The sequence below is a fragment of the Ruditapes philippinarum genome, unplaced genomic scaffold, assembly GCF_026571515.1.
Source record: "Ruditapes philippinarum isolate M1 unplaced genomic scaffold, ASM2657151v2 ctg1450_1_1_1_1, whole genome shotgun sequence".
In the NCBI taxonomy this organism is placed as follows: domain Eukaryota; kingdom Metazoa; phylum Mollusca; class Bivalvia; order Venerida; family Veneridae; genus Ruditapes; species Ruditapes philippinarum.
Genome location: NW_026851729.1, coordinates 169,244 through 188,958, shown reverse-complemented (window position 1 = coordinate 188,958; position 19,715 = coordinate 169,244). Strand labels below are relative to the sequence as shown.

The following is a 19,715-nucleotide window of genomic DNA, read 5'->3' as shown; positions in this document are numbered from 1 at the left end:
TAATGATAATTATATATGTCTGAACAATTCTAAAGCTTTACTGTTGCAAACTGCTTCCTCTGCTTATTGATGTCAAGGTCAAATATGTTCTAAATTTAGACTTGGCATGTGTGCATGAATGTTGTTTAGTTTTTTTTTTTTGCAAAAGCAGTTTTGATTGGACAGTAGCACTTCAGCTGATTGGGTTAAATTTAGATATGGCATGCGTGCATGCTATTTTTAGTCACAGCAGTTTTCACACAGCAGTTTTAATTGGATAAAAGTGATCTACTGGTTGGGTCAAGATGAGTATGGCATGTGTGCATGGTGTAGTATGTAACAGCAGTTTTAATTGGATAATAGCACATTAGCTGTACTAATATCACATCATTTTTGACCAATGAAAACATTTGTTTCATGTGTGTCACAATAAACACAAGGCACGTTTGTTGCATGTTGTCATATTATTACTTTTATTTTTAGCTACATTTTTTATGCCTTTCAATGCTTCTGTTTAAGTATTAGATATATATAAAATCTTTTATTACTTAAAAAATGTCTTCTTTTGTAAATGCAGACGTGAATTAGGCATATCTTTATTTTAGTGATGCTTCAATGTAAGCAGAATAATATTGAAATAAAATGACTGACATACTGCTATACATGACAGGTTTTTTTAAACTATTAATACTGTACTTGTTTAAACAATAACATCACTTCCTCTTTCCTATCTGTCTGGTTTTTAATTTTTTTTATTTGTTTTACCTCAAAATGACATTTTAAACCAAAGATTTATGTTTGGTATTTTGAACAAGAAAAGTTCTTTTACTATTAATTTTTGTATGAAACAAATAATTTGCAAGAATCCTGTTTTGAATTTATTTTAACTTGAGTTTATTTCTAATATTAATTATTAATTTGTAATACATTGAGTGGTTAAGATATTGACATTGTTAATGTTAACATAATTATGCATTCATTCCAAGACTGTGTAAAAGTTTGATGGTTTATTTAACCCCTAAATGCAATAAATAAATTGTGTATTGACTTGTATCATAATTGTGTTTCATTCACCCTGAACCAGCCAAATTTTTGTTATGGATTTGCTCTCCTTTGAATTTGGAACAGTCCATTCAGAGCCTAAGGGGTTTCAGTATTGTACTACAAAAATTGAGCCAGGTTTCATTTTAATTTTGACACATTCATGAGTCATTGTGAAAATCCTGACAGTGGCCACTTTATGTTGGATCTTTCATATTGACCTAAGCTTTCAAATTTGTTACTTTTTGTTTGTCATATGTGGTGCATATTTTAGGCGGTGCAGATATGATCTTTAAGTAGCCTCAGAATGCCAACAGGTTTCTTGATAGCTGTATGGTTATTTTGGTTGTCTCCCTTGATAGCAATCTATATTGGTTGTCTCCCTTGATAGCAATCTTGTTATTTTGGTTTTCTCCCTTTTTGGAGTTACCTCCCATGTTTTAAATAGTTCTAATGATAACTTGTTAATATTGTATGTTAACTAGAATGATTTTAGTACACCTACTTGAACTATTTTGACAATAGCCAACTTTGAAGGTTAAGTCCTGAATCTATCGTAATCTGAAAATTTAAAATGAACTCTTTATGTAATAATAGAACTGGTGAGGTTAACTCCCTTGTCAGTGCCCTCACTTTATAATTCATCCCCATAATATCCATTGATCTATTAGTTTTTTCTAGGGGGTTGCGGGGTAATATTTTGTGATTAGAATTTATTGTCTTTTAAAAATGGATATGACAACTATTTTGTACACCTGTAACTATAAATAATTCAAAATTGAGTCTCGTCATGACAAAACCAACAAAGTGTGTTTGTGACCATCATGGATCCAGACCAGACTGCACATCTGCACAGACTGATTAGGATCCATGATGTTTGCTATCAGTGTCTCTACTTGTAATATATTTGTAAGTGAACAGCATTGATCCTGATCAGTCTGCGTGGATGTGCAGGCTGGTCTGGATCCATGCTGGTCGCAAACCCACTATGTTGGTTTTGTCATGGTGCGGCTCAAATATATTTCCATTTGGGGCTGCATATCATATAGGTAAGTTGAAAAATTGGTTTTGAAAACAATTCTTAGATATTTAACAAATCACAGAAAAAAAGGCAGTAAAAACATACCAAGAACTTAGTTTATATAAAGTTAGATGGAACCTTTTTTTACTTACTTAGTAATTGATATTTACATTGTATGTTTAATTTATTGGAAACGAACAATGTATAACAGAATTACCAGTGTTAAATTATTTTTCCAACCAAATGAAATTAAGTTTAAAGTCTTAAATTTATTCTCTTGTAACTTAATTGGCATGTTTGTTGAAAATTTACAGGAACACCCAACGTAGTGTTCATCACCAGCGGCAATATTCTACCCCAGAAAGAAACGTGGCATCACCATTAAACATGAGCAACTTTCACTTGTCACCGGCAGGCAGTTTATCTAAAGCTTTTAGTAATGAGATGTTAGAATGGTTCGATGGAGAAGGGAACCATGCTCCTACATCTGTGTGACAGGTAATTATTTTCTAAGACCCTTGTTGATTCGATGAATATTAGTGGAGAAAATGTAAGATTCATTTTCATTGGTTGATTTTAAATATTTGAATTTGAAGCAGCCAATAAGATGACAAGGTATGAAAATCAGAGCAAATTAAAGGGGGACTAATCAGGTCCTCCTCTGTGCATTATCTGTAATAAATGACACCTGCATAGAAAAATTTGACTGTCTGAATGCTTGCAGGATAGCTACCTCACATGATAGCAACAGAAGTTGGTAACAACTGTTTGTAATTTGGCAGCCTTAAACAGGCAGACACAGACGGGGCCCTTATACTTAAAACTGATATTTACATCTTATATTGTTCTAGCCATCCCAAGCTTTTACTTTAATTCTTCAAGTGACATCAGTTATTCTATTGTTACTGTCTTAAAATCTGCTATGGTCAAAATATTTTATGAAAAGAGATCGATCCTGTTGTAGATATGACATGGTCCAAAACAGAACAGATGATTTCTGTAGGGCAGGTAAGAAGTCACTACAGGCTCTAAAGTTTTAAAAAATTTGTTTAATAGCACATGGAAGGAACGAAAACATAAGTTGAAATAGTTAGAAAAAGAGGTTCATAGAAAGAGAAAGAAGTTTATTTTTGTATTTATATTAACTGACATTGCAAATTCATTTGAAATATTCAACAGACATGCCTCTATTAAAATTTTATTATTGTTTTTATATTTTCAGGTAATGGTTTTAGAAAGAACGTGTATGACATAGAAGTGACAGTATGTCAAATGTTGCTAGTCCAATCAATAAACAGAAATTCGGAACCGGTCACTACATCGTCCTGACGGAGAAATTCAACACAAGATTAATACCTGCAGAATTTTTACATGCATTTTATAAAAACTGTTATTTTATGATGCTTTTTGAAGGCCTGACGAAATATGACCCGATCGAGAAATAAAAACGATTTTAGATTTTAATCCAGTGATCCATGGTTTTATAATAGCAACATTTTTATTAATGTTACAAAATTGAACGCACTGAATACAATAATGTTACATGTACTTTGATCAGAAAGGTGTTTCAGAGTTAATATAAACTATGTTGCTCTATTTTCTTTAAATTATTTATTACAGATTGTATTCAGCAATGCTTCCTTTGATGACAAAGATGTTTCAAAGACATAAATTATTGTATATGTACTATGTTTCCTTAACTTATTACTTACTGAACCATTTTTTCTCACTTTTATACATGTTCTCTGGTGTGTTTTTTTTATAGACTTTGAGGATAAATGACCTTGAAATAATTTTTGAGCATTAATGACATTTATTTTTTTAAAAAGATAATAAATATTTTTAATATTTTATTATAGTTGTAATTCTGAAGTTCAAAGAAGAATTTATTTAACCAAATATGTTTTATCAGCTCATTTTAATATTTTACTTAAAGCCTTATTAAAATATTGTAATAAATGTTTAAAGTGGATTGGTCTACAATGGGTACATTTTCTAGAACTATTTCAAATATTGATTAAAGCAATGAAAATGCATCCTTTGGATATTCTTATGAACTAAATTGTTGATAAAGTTCTAAGTTATTCAGTATGAACATTATAAAACTTTACATGATGAATAATATATATTTTGGACATTCTATTATCTGCTAGATAAATATACATGGTGTAATACCAGAACATGTATCTCTCACTCTTGCCAACAACGTACATACATATATATAATTTTACATACATGTATATAATGTTATGGTTTGTTGTTATGCCTGGTACTAAATAGTACAATGTCACTATTTTTAGTACTACACACCTTCCATTATAGGCCAATTCACTTTAAATTCATGTAAACATTGCTTAATATATGAGCCGCGTCAGAGAAAACCAACATTGTGCGTTTGCGACCAGCATGGATCCAGACTATGTTGGTTTTGTCGTGACGCGGCTCATATATAAATATTTTTCATTTCTCAATGCTCCTTTTATTTCTATTTCAACTTCAAGCCAGTCTGCTTAGCAATATATTTTTGATGACTCAAAATAAATGCTCAAACATTTTCATAACTATTACTGAAAAATATGTAAAGGCTATACAATGTATCCAACTATTTTTAAATTTGTCAAATGATATTTCACAGTGTGCAATTGATTTTATGAAATGCTGTATTTCATTGTTCAAATTAAGCTTATTAAACAATAATTATATTCAAAATAAATTAAATAAAAAAAATATGAAAATAATACTCATTGTCTAGTTTTGTCCATGCTGTTCAGCAAGCAAATCTTGTCCTAACCATAACTCTGTCATGCATCAAGGGATTTTTCAATAACTTGGCACAAATGTGATTGATGATGAAACAGTGTCCTAGAACCCTAGCTCAAAGGTCAAGGCCACACTTAGATGTCAAAGGTCACCAGTCCCATAATTCCGTCCTGCATCAAAGGATTTTGGAAATAATTTGGCACTTCTGATGAAAGAGTGTGTCATGCACAAGACAAAGACACCTAACTCCAAGATCAAGGTCCCAAAGGCTTAAGAAAATGTTATCTTGTCCATAACTCTGACATGCATCAATGGATTTTAGTTGGCAAAAGTGTTAAGCATGATGAATTCTTGTTATTGAATTTATTCTTTACTTTGACAAAAAGCTTAATTGTCACTTATAAAAGGTTTTTCCCAGTGTTATACCTCAGTACAGACTTAACTGATAAATGTGTACTCTGTCACTATGAAATTAAGGTCAAGTGAATACTTTAAAAAATCTGCTGACCTTCAACGTCTATTATTTGGTGTCCAGAGGCATCCATGTCGTAATGCAGTGGTCAATATGTTGTTAAACGATGGGCTAATGAATGGAATGTATACAGTCGTTTAGGGTGTTCTGGATCGCTAACAACAATTATATTTGTCACTTATCTGAAAGTAGCATTGATGGAATTTTATTTGTTTCAAGAGAAAGATAAATTCTTCCTCTCTTTAACCAACATAAGTTTTTGCAAAAAGCTGTTAGCTTTCATTCTTGATTGTACCTTCGAGCAGCATGACCTTTTCGGTTATTTCCGGTTCAGTTTAGGCAGTTTCGGACCATATTGGGGATCTTCTCAAAACATTTTCAAAAACCTTCCCAAGTAATTGTGATGTGTTTCAGAAATATTCTTTGTTTGTAAGAGCCATTGGCATTAATTATCAGAAGAACAGACAAAAAGGCCATTTTACACATGGGTCAATTTAAGAGAATAATGATTAAACTATTATTATAATTCAGAATTATTTATTAAACAAGATGGTAACAATTGACACAGTAGCTAACAAGATTATAATCTTAAATCTTAAATAATTGGTTTAACAGGGTAATCACAGTTAATCAAAGAATAATCAAATAGACAACATACAAAATGACTAGATTTTAAAGCATGTAAACACTGATTGAGATCATAATCTTAAATGATTGGTTACATTACAGTAAGACGCTGTTTACTGTGACCACCAGACAAATGAGGCACTTGAGTTGGGTGTTGTGCTCTTGTTGGGCCAATGACTTTGCCGGATGTACTTCCCATACTGAACCCTGTTTCATCAGCATTCCATATGCGGGTTGGCTTATCAATCAATCCTTTCAATGACAAAAACTCTCTAAATGAACTGTACCATTTGTCTGTCTTCTCTTTTGTAAGTTTAGCTCTACAAGTTTCCAGTGGGGTTTCAGTTCTCATTTCAACGATGTGACTATTACGCCTCATGAATGCATAGTACCAGTCATATCCAGGCCTATTATTTGCAAATGGTGTTTGTTTCTTTTCATTGGTGACTAATTTCTGAACAAAGTCCAAAACATCTCCCGGCTTTAACCCCATGCCTCGACTGGCCATTTCTTTCAGCCAATGTGCCATCGCCTCTTCTTCAGTTTTAGTGAAAATCGGCTGTGGACCATTTCGACTATCTAATTCAACCTCTCCAGAAAGACGCCTATGTAAATAACCATAAGATAAGCCATACAGTTCTGATGCTTTCCTGACAGTTACCTCTTTTTTTTCTATGGCCAGAATTGCTCTCTTGCACCGGAGTGATTTCCCAGGTGAGCCCCTGTTGTACTTCTTTTTAACTGCGTTTGCTTTTTTGACAGCTGGACTCTGATGTTTTGGTTTCCCCATTTCTGAAAATAAATTACATATTTAAGTGCAACTGATGTTATTTGAAATTGTTTTTAATTTCACCATACAACAGGAAATAAAAAATGAAACACATAAATATATTTTGCATGAATAACTCTGTCAGTCTGTTAAATAAAGTTGTAATTTAAATACATTCAGATAACATTCTAACAAAAAATCACATTTCAAACAAATAAATCCTCAATAAATCAGCTATAATTCAGGAAAAATATCCCAATTATCAAAACAGTAACACATTTTAATTTACAACATTATTAAACATCAATTGTGACTTGAAATCAGCTGTTTTGACAGTCCAAAGTGCTTTTGAGAACACCCCCAGTATGGAAGGTCACGTGATTCGAAACTAGCCGAACGACTGCTTTCATTTCATGGCATGTGACTATTGTCAAGAACAGGTGATGGTATTTTCGCTTATTTTGATTGACAGAGGACATGTTTGTGAACATTTTGGTATATAAACATGATGTATTGGTTCAATATTTACCGATTCACGAGGCCCTGTTCACAGAATCGCCATTTTTTCCCGTACTTTTTCTGGAGTAAATGTGAAGGTCACTTGTCATCAGTAAATAAAATCATGTCATGAAAATCGCTTTTGGTAAATAAATAACCGACAATTTCTCCAGAAAAGACCATTCTTTCAAAATCAAACAACTATTTCAAGAAATATTTACTACATGTTTCACAATTTTATTAGTTTACTGACAGTGGTCCGGAACTAACTAAGATCCGGAACACCCTAAACGACTGTACGACCTAACACTTTGTTAACTTATTTCTTTTCTTAATCTGTCCCTGACAATAATATAAACACTGGTGAAACAAAATAGAGAGAAAAACAGAATCCCTAAAAAAAAAAAATAGAAAAAGTTGCAGGCTCGGCTTGATTAAGCATAGTACTAGAAATAACGAGCTACCCAACGTCCCTTAGCATCGGCTGAAGCCGAATTCAAAATTTAAACATTAATTTTAAAAAATAAAGAAAATAAAAATTCGCAGTTGTGTTCATACGGCGGTTATCATAGAACCTCCAATGTGTCGCGTACATGAAAAGCGGCGCATGGCCGCCAAAGTAAAAAAGTGCGTTTCCCCTAAACGATAAAATGGGCGGAACTAAATAAAATGGAATTTTAAAAGGGGAACCTTCATTCAATATTACAGACGTCAAAATTAAAAAGCAGGGAACATATTCAAGAGTAATCATACGGAAAACTGGAACCACACAAACTAAAGTTCAAATAGAAGGAAGTTAAAATACCATAAACACTCCTAGAACAAAATCTGTTTAATAAAATCATGAAAGCATAATTATTACATGAACTTTGCTGGTTATGAAGAAAGTTAGATACATTGACAACAGCAAAGTCCAAATCACAGCAAAATTGTTAAAAATACCAGAACTTTGTCCTTCCAAAATAGAAAACACATATTGTTATATGATTTTTTTCGTTCAGGGCCTACGCATTCTGTTACCCGGGAATCATAAGTCACTTTTCATGGAATCGTATACGAACGTGTCACATGATGGTCGTATGAACACAACTGCAGATCTATGTTTCTCACCATTTTTGATGTTTAAATGTTGAAATCTTCTGAAGCCAGTGAAGGGCGTGGACGGGAGATTGCCACTTAGCAATACCGACATTGAACAGGCTATATCCCGAGCCTGTAACGTTTTCAATTTTCCGCTTTGTAAGTTCCTTAGGGATTCCATATTTCTCTTTTTTTGTTTGAAATGTATAAATGATAAAGGTCAGTTTTTTCGCAACAGTTTCAAAGTTTTCACAAAATTTCACACATGGTAAACAGTGACGTAAGTTTATTTAACCAAATATTGCCGGTTATAATATTGTAAAAAGTTTATAAAACATTGTTCTGCCCAATATTGCTACCAGTGACTAAACTCTAATAAATGACAAAAAAATAAAGAACGTATATACTGTCCCTGTCGAAACAATGCAGATCTAAACATAAAAGTTTAAAATCATTTCCAGCAACGATGAAATATCAGAACAATAAAATAAACTTTAGCTCTCAAATACAGAACAGTGTTGTCATTCACAAAGTGTTGATCAGCGTCAATTGTTCGTTATAACTCGTCCGTTATAACATTTTTAGACAGAACAAACGCAATTAGTTTCTTTTACATATTGTGGCAGTCAAAGAGGAATACAAACTGGGTTTAACAAACCCGATTATAATTTGGAATAATAGTATGCAGATTTTCATCTCATTATGCGGTAATATTTTTCTGGCCTTTCATGATCATTGCTAAAATACTGAATAGGCCGATGATAGAGGGACTGAAAGATGTTCTCATTATCTCTCATAAAAAGACGCAATAAAACCGACCCAGTGATTTTCAAACATTTGTTATTAGTTTTGTTGCTTTCAAAGGATTTCCCCTTTCCAGAATGTTTATTTTGGGGCAAACGATATTATAGTTTACCAATGAAAACCTTAAACAATTCGAGCGCCTGCTCGCGCGCACATGCTCATACGCAGATACAGATACACGGGGCGTTATCTAAAGCTAAGTAATTATTATTTGTTAAAGCTATATAAACATTTTTTCTCCCCTTTCAACAAATTTAAACGTTGATTAAGAAGGAAAACTTTAATTTATAACTTTAACAAGTTTCTCGTGATTTCCATATATATATATAACCATACATACATTAATGCACATTTGTAATCATGAAAGTTAAAATATATAAGAGATCGACAAATTGAGAGAGAGCTTGCTATTATTTTTGAAACACGCAAGAACAACAAGTAGAGACCTATACAAGCTGCAGAAAAGCTATCATTAGCACACAGTTTTATTTTTTTTTAATTTTCCCCGTCTCGTCCAATCACATGTCTATCGAAATGCGGCATACGTTATGTGCCCAGTTAATAGAAAGAGCATCGAAACACAGGCTATCTGATTTTGTATGATTGCCGAGTGTTTTGATAACCTTTCTCTTTTGTATCAAAGTCAAACATAAAAACACGTTCCCTGTTGTCACATTTTGAAACCCCAGAAAAAAAGGAACAAATGGACGAGCATCTGAATGCTATATATCCCTTTCTCTGCTGTCACAATATGTAAACCCCAGCAAAAATGAGCCAATCAATGGACATGCTCTGGAGTGCGGGTAACTAATACTTGCACTCCAGTTAACGCACTGTGCATGTATATGTATACGATTTAACTCTGGCACATTTTCAACAGAATGGTTCCCAAACTATGATACAAAAAGTAGATGGTGACAACATAAAATCAATACATGTACATAATACATGTACATGTACATTTTACATGTACATAATTATATAGTACAATAATGCTGCAAAATATAAATAAAAGAGAAGCCTATAATTTTATAGTATCCAACAGCTATTAGTTTGTTTTAAAGTGATTCAATAGTTTTACTGTCATATACAATCAAACGGGTCACCTCACCATATTGTTCCTGGATAAAACAATTACTAGATACCGCAATCCGTAATCATGATGTCCTCACTTTAAAGACTTAGAACTCCGTAGTGGCCAGTTTCAATAAAATAAGCACGATTCAGACTAAAACAAGAAACTGTCACATGTTTGTTGGATTTAAGTAGAATCACTGAATTGTATTGTTCTAGAAAACGATGATAATAATTAACAGTATAATATAGATATAGATACATTTGTATTCATATTGAGCTACACAAGATAAAATTCCACACCTCCTAATCGAATATAATGGAATATTTTGCTTTTCTTTTCATGATTTCCACATTCCCGCTTCCTCTTAAATTGGATATCATAGCTAAACAGCTGCTTAATTAGAACGCTCACGATTATTATTCAATATATTGTGAATCGTTTTAGTCAAACGAAGTAAAAAGAACATGATCGAACTTCTTCCATCAATCAATGCAAGCGATACGGACATCAGAATGATAAAGACAAGACGGGAAAAGACAGGACAGGACAAATTGTCCTTCCCCGGTAAACAACGCAGTCCCTGATTCAATTAAATAAAGCTTGTCTCAACGAAATTGTCAGTTGGATGAACATTAATTTGCTGAAACTATACGCTGGAAAAAAAGAGTTAATTGTATTCGTTCCTAAACGAAATTCTGCTTTGGCTGAAGATATTTCCTTAAAAGTTGGGGAATCAGTAATCAAGCCATCTATGAAAGTTAGAAACCTACATGTAGGTGCTATGCTTGACACTCGTCTAGAAATGAATACTCATGTGAACAGTGTCTCCCGAGCATGCTATATGCACATCCGACAGATTGGTCAAATAAGGCAATATCTTACTGACGATGCGGCAAAATCCTTGGTGAATCATTTATTTACATCGAGACTGAACTATTGTAATGCCCTTCAAAATGGCTCTGCAAAGACAGCTCTTAACAAACTACAAACCGTTCAAAATACCGCTGCACGGCTTGTAACCAAAACTTCTAGGTGTGTCAGCATCACGCCAGTGCTCCAATACATCGACGTATAGATTATAAAATCCTCACTCACGTCTTTAAAGCCCTTCACGGAGAAGCCCCGCAATGCACCAGAAACTTGTTAACAGTATATATACTCAAAAAACAATTAAGGTCTCTGCATGGACCGGTTTTACTGAATGTTCCACGTTCCAGAACTGTAATATACGGTGATCGATATTTTTCAGTTGCAGCACAAAAACTTTGGAACAGTACATTACCTTCAGAACTACGTGACTTTAAAACTCTCTCGTCTTTTAAAAAAGCTTTAAAACTCATCTTTTTACAATTACCTATTGATATTCTTCTAGTTATTTACACAAGTCTGTAAGTTTTACCGGTTTTGTAAGACATTTTAAACGTTTTACGTGTGTAGCAGCACACGGGTATATCTTATTTTTACCTTCATTTTGTATCTTCTTTTATTTTTTACGTTTTATCCGATAATACTTCTTTTGTGATTATTCCTTTATTTCTTATGTACAGCGCCTTTGAACGTGCATGCGCTTTATATGGGGGACAGGTTTTAGCCCACGTTTTTTTTAATTGAGCACATTTCACATCACCACTCGTCGCTGATGTCTGCACAGCGGATTTACAGACGAGACCAACTTAGACGTAGAAGTAGAAGTTATTATTATTATTATAAAGCATAGAAAAATATTTGTGAAATGGTAACCATTTATTATTTAGTACTGCGGAGCCTTTATAATATCGAGTTAGTTCCCTTTAATCGGAATATTCGTCTGCATCACTAGATGATTTTTACCAAGCTTCTTTATATCAAGATTATTATGAACTCCCCGGATGTGTGTAAACTGAAACTGAAAGTTAAAGTTTACAGCACATATTCAACTCTATTTTTTTTTATTAGAATCCACTAAAAAGATGGTTGCCCACATTGTAACTGTTGTGTATACAGCATTTATGGTATATACTGCATGGCCAGGATCAAGTAAGCATTGTTTCTAATTCACAAAGTTTATTTGCTTCGTTCATATGAGGCTGCAGTAAAAACTGTTGCAAATTAAGTGCTAATTTGTGCCACGTTATATTATTTTAGTGAATATACTATTGACATTTCATTATTTTTAGATCGTTTCAATTATGCAATTTGATTTTACAAATACCTTAATCAGTTTTGTATAACAGTCGATAAAAATCACATGATTATGTTAAATTCTAGGACATTATACACTTTACTGTTTAATGATATTCAGCATCTTAATTTACATAAGTTCCCATACATAGATATTAATATGAAAAAGGCAAAGCCTCAATGCGAGCTCGATTTTCCTTTACCGTAAGATAGTTAAATATAATCGTTCATTTTTATTTTACATTTTCCTTTTTAAAATTGTCATTCTGTATTTTATACATTGCTTCCGTTTATTCTGGTTCCCCCTTTCTATTATGGTTCCTATAGACTTGCCCAGGACACCAGTCTACGCTTCCGTTTTCAGTCAGAGTACATCAACTTTTATCGTTCTCTTGTAATTAGTAAAGTTGTGATGTGTCAAATTCGGTACTTCGGACGAAAGTTTTCAAAACCATCATTTAGCAGGTACTTGCTTTACCATAAAGCTTGCTTTGGGAGCAGGCCCTTCGGGCCAGCTCGTTGAGCTCGCTATAAATGACAATGTTAGATATAGCACAAGATCAAGTCTACATGTTATTTGATTCATATGTTTTAAATCAGTAATACCATTTTTCATGGAGAAGCTGTCTGTAATTTATTGACCTTCTGTAAAAAGCACAGGGAAGCACCTAAACATAGAATTTTCACAAGTCATTAAACCCTTTACTTCTCACCAGCCTTAGATAACCCTGTGCAAGCACCACAATTGTTAACATCCAGTCTAAAGAGTTATATCTCATAGATCACACAATTAAAAACTAACTAACATGGAAGAAAAGCACTGGTTACAGTGTATTATGAATAAAATATTTGTATAACTTATGTTGCAACTATTTTGTAATTAGTCTGAACTTTCTGAATGTCAGAGCTCAAAGTTAATCAATGTGGAAGAGCTACTTACAATGATATTTTTTTAAGGGATTGTTTGTTCGAATTTTGAAATATCAATGAAGTCTGACCAGATTATTTATTACATGTATTGATCTCTCAACTATTTTTTCATATTGACTTGTTCATTGAGGTTTACAGTGAACACTTCTTGGGTGGGTCAAAGTTATATAGGTCTTTTACAAAGAAATTTGTACAATGATCCAACTGAAGATTTTTTTAGTTGAACTGCAGACGTTTTTAGCAGGGGCTGTTTGTCAGTTTGCAAGCATCTCCTCCCTAGGAAAATATTTCAAAATCATACAGTTTTCCTCTAAATTTCATTTTACATCCATGTTTTCTTCTTCACCATTTGCAAAAATAATGTGTCGTTTTTCTTCAAAATTTAAGGAAGGGTTCCTTCCCCTTACCTGCGAAAAAATTCTTGATCTGTAAATTTATATCATTTTTTTGCAGGTTTGTTTTCCTGGCATCCTACACTGATGGTGTTTGCTGTAAGTAAAATAATTTTGAGACTTAACTCTTTAACTTGCTAAATATCTTAAATGAACTTGTTCATCTTTCAATATGAACAAAAAATATTCATTTTTAGGGAAATTTTCAAAATATTTATATGTACTGACTGAATAGTAAATAGTGCAGATCATGGAAGTGCCTTCTGAATTGGTTTTCATTGGTCATATGGATGGAATCAAGCTCTGTCATGATCAGGGTTATGGGTAATATAAATTTAACTATAACATGTGTGATAATGATTTCTCAATCAAGAATGTATGCTTATCCAGCCTGGCTTATCATATAGTAAATTTATTCTCTGACAGCTGAATGTATTTGTAGTAACTAGTCTACATGTATACAATTAATTATATGATGCAAAAAAAATCAACCTAAATTTAAGTAGTAATTTTAACCTATAACCTGCAAAATTTCTAAAATGGACTGGTCCAGCTTCAATCTATTGGAATGTCTATCATTAGCTTTGGGGATATCAATAAGTATGGAAAATCTGACATTGGTTTGCGGATAGCCTCGCTCTTTTTGGTTTCAGCAGGTTAAAGGTTAATTACTTGAAAATCACTGAAAAACAATGAACAATTTCCAAATCATCGAGCAGGGCAAGTCCATTTTTTTACTATCCCCCGCCGAAAAGGCGGCGGGGGATATAGAAATAGTCTCCGTCCGTCCTTCCATCCGACATTTTTGTCTGGAGCATATCTCAAAAAGTATTTGAGGTATCAACTTGAAACTTCATAGGTGGATGGATCTCATTGAGGCGGAGTGCAGTGCACAAGAATGAGAACTCAACCCTGCATAATTTTTAAGTTATTGCCCTTTGTAATTTTTCAAAATTAATTTTTGTTCAGAGCATAACTCAAAAGGCCTTTGAGATATCAACATGAAACTTCATAGGTGCATAGATCTCACCCAGGAGGTGTGCAGTGCAAAAAAATGATAACTCTGTTATTTTTCATACTTAATTTTTCACCTGAGTGGAGCATAACTCAAAAAGTGTTTGAGATGTCGACATGAAATGTCATAGGTGGATAGATCTTATTGAGGAGGAATGCTGTGCGCAATAATGATAACTCTTTGCTATCTACTTTTTGAGTTATTGCCCTTTGTTATTTTTCATACTATTTTGTCAGGAGCTAATCTCAAAAAGTATTCGAGATATCAACATGAAACTTCATAGGTGGATGGATTTCATTGAGGAGGAGTGCAGTGCACAAGAATGATAACTCTACCCTGCATAATTTTTGAGTTATTGCCCTTTGTTATTTTTCAAAATTAATTTTTGTCCAGAGCATAACTCAAAAAGCCTTTGAGATATCAACATGAAACTTCATAGGTGCATAGATCTCACTCAGGAGGTGTGCAGTGCATAAGAATGATAACTCTACCTTTCATAATTTTTGAATTATTGCCCTTTGTTATTTTTCAAACTTAATTTTTCACCTGAGTGGAGCATAACTCAAAAGTGTTTGAGATGTCAACATGAAATGTCATAGGTGGATAGATCTTATTGAGGAGGAATGCTGTGCGCAAGAATGATAACTCTTCCCTATATAATTTTTGAGTTATTGCCCTTTGTTCTTTTTCATACTATTTTGTCCGGAGCTTATCTCAAAATTATTTGAGGTATCAACTTGAAACTTCATAGGTGGATGGATCTCATTGAGGAGGAGTGCAGTGCACAAGAATGATAACTCTACCCTGCATAATTTTTGAGTAATTGCCCTTTGTAATTTTTCAAAATTAATTTTTGTCCAGAGCATAACTCAAAAGGCCTTTGAGATATCAACATGAAACTTCATAGGTGCATAGATCTCACCCAGGAGGTGTGCAATGCAAAAAAATGATAACTCTGCCTTTCATATTTTTTTTTTTAATTATTGCCCTTTGTTATTTTTCATACTTAATTTTTCAGCTGAGTAGAGCATAACTCAAAAAGTGTTTGAGATGTCAACATGAAATGTCATAGGTGGATAGATCTTATTGAGGAGGAATGCTGTGCGCAAGAATGATAACTCTTTGCTATCTAATTTTTGAGTTATTGCCCTTTGTTATTTTTCATACTATTTTGTCCAGAGCATAACTCAAAAAGCCTTTGAGATATCAACATGAAACTTCATAAGTGCATAGATCTCAGTTAGGAGGTGTGCAGTGCATAAGAATGATAACTCTACCTTTCATAATTTTTAAATTATTATCCCCCGCCGATGGAATCGGAAAGGGGATATAGTTTTGGCGTTGTCCGTCTTTCCGTCCGTCCATCCGTCCGTCCGAATTTTGTTTCCGGAGTAGTTCTCTGCAACTACTGGCTGGAATTCAACGAAACTTTGTGGGAACCTTCAATATCAAGAGGGGATGCGCATATCATCGGCTTGTTCAGGTCTGACACTTTAACTCAGAGTTATGGCCCTTGATTAGTTATGCAGTATGCATATAGAGTAAAAATCGTTTCCGCACTACTTCTCTGCAACTACTGGCTGGAATTCAACGAAACTTTATGGAAACCTTCAATACCAAGAGGATATGCGCATATCGTCGCCATGTTTGGGTCAGACACTTTAATTTAGAGTTATGGCCCTTGATTAGTTATGCAGTATGCATATAGAGCAAAATCATTTCCGCCCTACTTCTCTGCAACTACTGGCTGGAATTCAACAAAACTTTATGGGAACCTTCAATACCAAGAGAAGATGCACATATCATTGCCTTGTTGGGGTCAGACATTTTAACTCAGAGTTATGGCCCTTGATTAGTTATGCAGTATGCATATAGAAAAATATTTGTTTCTGCGCTACTTCTCTGCAACTACTGGCTGGAATTCAATGAAACTTTATTGGAACCTTCAATACCATTAGGAGATGCGCATATCGTCGCCTTGTTTGGGTCAGACATTTTAACTTTGAGTTATGGCCCTTGATAACTTATGCAGTATACAACCAGAGCAAAAATCGTTTACGTGCTACTTCTCTGTAACTACTGGCTGGAACTCAATGAAACTTTATGGGATACAAAGAGGAGATGTGCATATAGTCGCCTTGTTCCGGTCAGACACTTATAACTTAGATTTATGGCCCTTGATTAGTTATGCAGTATGCATACATCTCATTGGCATTTCCAGATATTACTATTTAACACAGAGTTATGGCTCTGTTATTGCCCTGAATATTTATCAAGTTCAAAGAATATTACTGTTTATGCCATGATAAATATATAAATAAAGCCTTATGTCTTCAGTTGTTGTGTTAGTAATAAGCAGTACTCGGTAGGGGATATAAATTTAACGAATTTGCTTGTTGCCCTTTGTTATTTTTCAAACTTAATTTTTCACCTGAGTGGAGCATAACTCAAAAGTGTTTAAGATGTCAACATAAAATGTCATAGGTGGATAGATCTTATTGAGAAGGAATGCTGTGCGCAAGAATGATAACTCTTCCCTATATAATTTTTGAGTTATTGCCCTTTGTTCTTTTCATACTTTTTTGTCAGGAGATAGATCTTATTGAGAAGGAATGCTGTGCGCAAGAATAATAACTCTTCCCTATATAATTTTTGAGTTATTGCCCTTTGTTCTTTTCATACTTTTTTGTCCGGAGCTTATCTCAAAAGTTTTTGAGGTATCAACTTGAAACTTCATAGGTGAATAGATTTTACTGAGGAGGGATGCAGCACACAAGAATGATAACATACCTTGCATTATTTTTCAGTTATTGCCCTTTATTATTTTCAGCCATCAGTATTCACATAGGTTTCGAATCTGTTATCACTTCAGCCATCTGTTTTCATTACCAAAAGACCTTAAAATTGAATTTTTCTTCTCTACTACATATACATTCTTCCAATGAGCAAACACTATCGGTGGGGGATGGCCATGTTGACATGGCTCTTGTTTAATACAAATTAAGCATGCAAAGGATAAAGATGAAATACATTGTTAAGTTCTTAAACATATGTTCGTATATCATGTCTTTATACATATAAAATGTACATCTTCAGTTTTCTTACATTTCTTTCCAGTTTGTTGCCTGTATGTGGGAGGGTCTTCTGGTGTTTAACAGAGAAAGCTCTCTGTTTGTCAATGTTGCCAGACCAACCAAAGTACTAATTCATCAGGTCTTGAACATGGCAGCTGTCGTGTGTGCAATTCTTGGTTTCACCGTCATCTATTACAATAAATCCATCAATGATAAGCCACATTTTACGACCTGGCATGGTTTGTTGGGGTTGATAACCGTCATATACATCACAGCGCAGTCGTTAGGCGGAGATGTAGTGAAATACGAGTGGATCAGAAGAATTATAGGTGTGCGAATGAGCTTAGGAAAGTTAAAGATTTATCACGCTACATCAGGACTGGTAGCTTTTACTTTAGTTGTGACAACAATGATGTTGGCCTTATATTCCACATGGTTTACATCACAAGTTGGTTGGGTGCTATGGCTACTGTGTAACGGCAGCGTGTCATTCATGGCTGTAATTATAATGAATCAAGTTGTGACAGAATATTTACCAAAGACACAGAGACAAACTGTAGCAGCCCCTCTGCCTACAAAGAAAACATCACAAAAAAGCGGAAGTTCAAGGAAAAATAAGAAATCCAATTAAGAAATATTTATTGTTATGTCAACTTGAATGATTTTAAAGGGCAATTATAAAAGAAGTCAATTTATTATTTAAAGTCAAACCTGTGTTCTTTGAAGTATTTTAGTGATACTGGTAAACTAAAACTACTGAAAAGACTTTTCCAAAATCAATTTTGGACAGCCCATTTTCAATTTAGGGATATCACGATGAAAATATTTTAAATGTTGGTCTTGGGATGGCATAAATTCTGTTTGCATGCCTGGTTCTAAACATAAACTTGTTGGTTTTATCATGGGATAGGTTAATTATGATTAAATCTACATACACACTTATTTTTCTCTTTTTTTTCTTAGTAAAGTTATTTTTATTTCTTTTTAATACACATAAATCAAACATTTTGCACTTGTACTATTGTAATATTGTGCTTGTTCATAGTTGTCCTAGAAACATCGTTGTATTTAACTCAGGGATGCTGTTCGATATATAATTATCATACTGTTAAACGATAAATTCTTCTCATAATTTATTGCATTTTTCTGATGTCAACACTCTTTGGAAGGTGATATTGGTTTCATTTGCCATCATTTCTAGTTGCATAATTATGTCCGTCTGTCTGTCCGAGCCTCCCCACTTGCACAATAATCATGTCCAAACTGTAACTTTGTCATGCATTGAAGGATTTTGAAATAACTTGGCACAAATGTCTATCACATAACAACGTTGTGTTGTGTGTTGTGTCCAAGAACCACCTCCCTTCTGCAAAGGTCAAGGTCACACTTATATTTTGAAGGTTCAAGCTATCACAATTAGAGATTATAGGTACACACATTGTGTCTGTACTATAACTTTGTCAATTTGTATTGAAGAGTTTTAAAATAACTTGGCACAAATGTCTGCAACATCAAGATAAAGAGTTGTGTGTAAGACTCATGTTCCTACCTCCAAGGTCAAGGTCACTCTAATAGTTTGAAGGTACTTAAGAAGAGTTTAAAGGTACACATTAGTTTCCAAAATGTAACATTGTCATGCATTCAAAGATTTTAAAATAACTTGGCACATCAAGATGACGTGTCACATCCAAGACCCTTGTCCCAAGGTGTTAAGTTTGCTATAAATAGCAGTTTATTTCACAAGAACAATATTAAGCAATTAGTTACTTTCATTGTCTTTTCTTTTCATAATACCTGCATGCTAAAGAAACCTTTTCAGGGGCATTCGTCACCTGTGTTTTTAATTTTAAATTCTAATAAGAGTTCTTGCAGCAGATATTAGCTTATACTTTTTTTAAGGATTGACTTTATATACATGTGTATCTGTGTATGTATCTGTGTATGTATCTATGTTGCTAATGCTTTGTTGTACACATTTAGTCAATTAAAAAAATTAAAAATTTCTAATACATAAA

At 33.6% G+C, this 19,715-nt stretch overlaps 3 protein-coding genes across 3 annotated transcripts in view; 2 read left to right on the top strand and 1 right to left on the bottom strand.

The window, feature by feature from the left end:
- LOC132738346 (serine-rich adhesin for platelets-like) overlaps nucleotides 1-4,779 on the top strand; it is a gene marked incomplete at its 5' end in the record, with an annotated part of 86,303 nt that extends 81,524 nt beyond the window's left edge. Inside the window, 2 exon segments of the mRNA XM_060725832.1 lie at nucleotides 2,356-2,539; nucleotides 3,264-4,779. Of these exon segments, the coding sequence (XP_060581815.1) occupies nucleotides 2,356-2,536 (181 nt within the window).
- Nucleotides 4,780-5,970: 1,191 nt separating this feature from the next.
- On the bottom strand, nucleotides 5,971-7,322 carry LOC132738316 (uncharacterized). Its single transcript, XM_060725801.1, has 2 exons — nucleotides 7,199-7,322; nucleotides 5,971-6,692 (listed from the first exon to the last, which is right to left on the bottom strand). The coding sequence occupies exon 2, from the start codon at nucleotides 6,688-6,690 to the stop codon at nucleotides 5,992-5,994; it is 699 nt and encodes a 232-aa protein (XP_060581784.1). The 5' UTR covers nucleotides 6,691-6,692; nucleotides 7,199-7,322; the 3' UTR covers nucleotides 5,971-5,991.
- Nucleotides 7,323-11,969: 4,647 nt separating this feature from the next.
- On the top strand, nucleotides 11,970-19,715 carry LOC132738407 (transmembrane reductase CYB561D2-like). Its single transcript, XM_060725905.1, has 3 exons — nucleotides 11,970-12,145; nucleotides 13,673-13,710; nucleotides 17,744-19,715. Exons 1-3 carry the CDS (start codon nucleotides 12,079-12,081, stop codon nucleotides 18,329-18,331), a joined length of 693 nt encoding a protein of 230 aa, XP_060581888.1. The 5' UTR covers nucleotides 11,970-12,078; the 3' UTR covers nucleotides 18,332-19,715.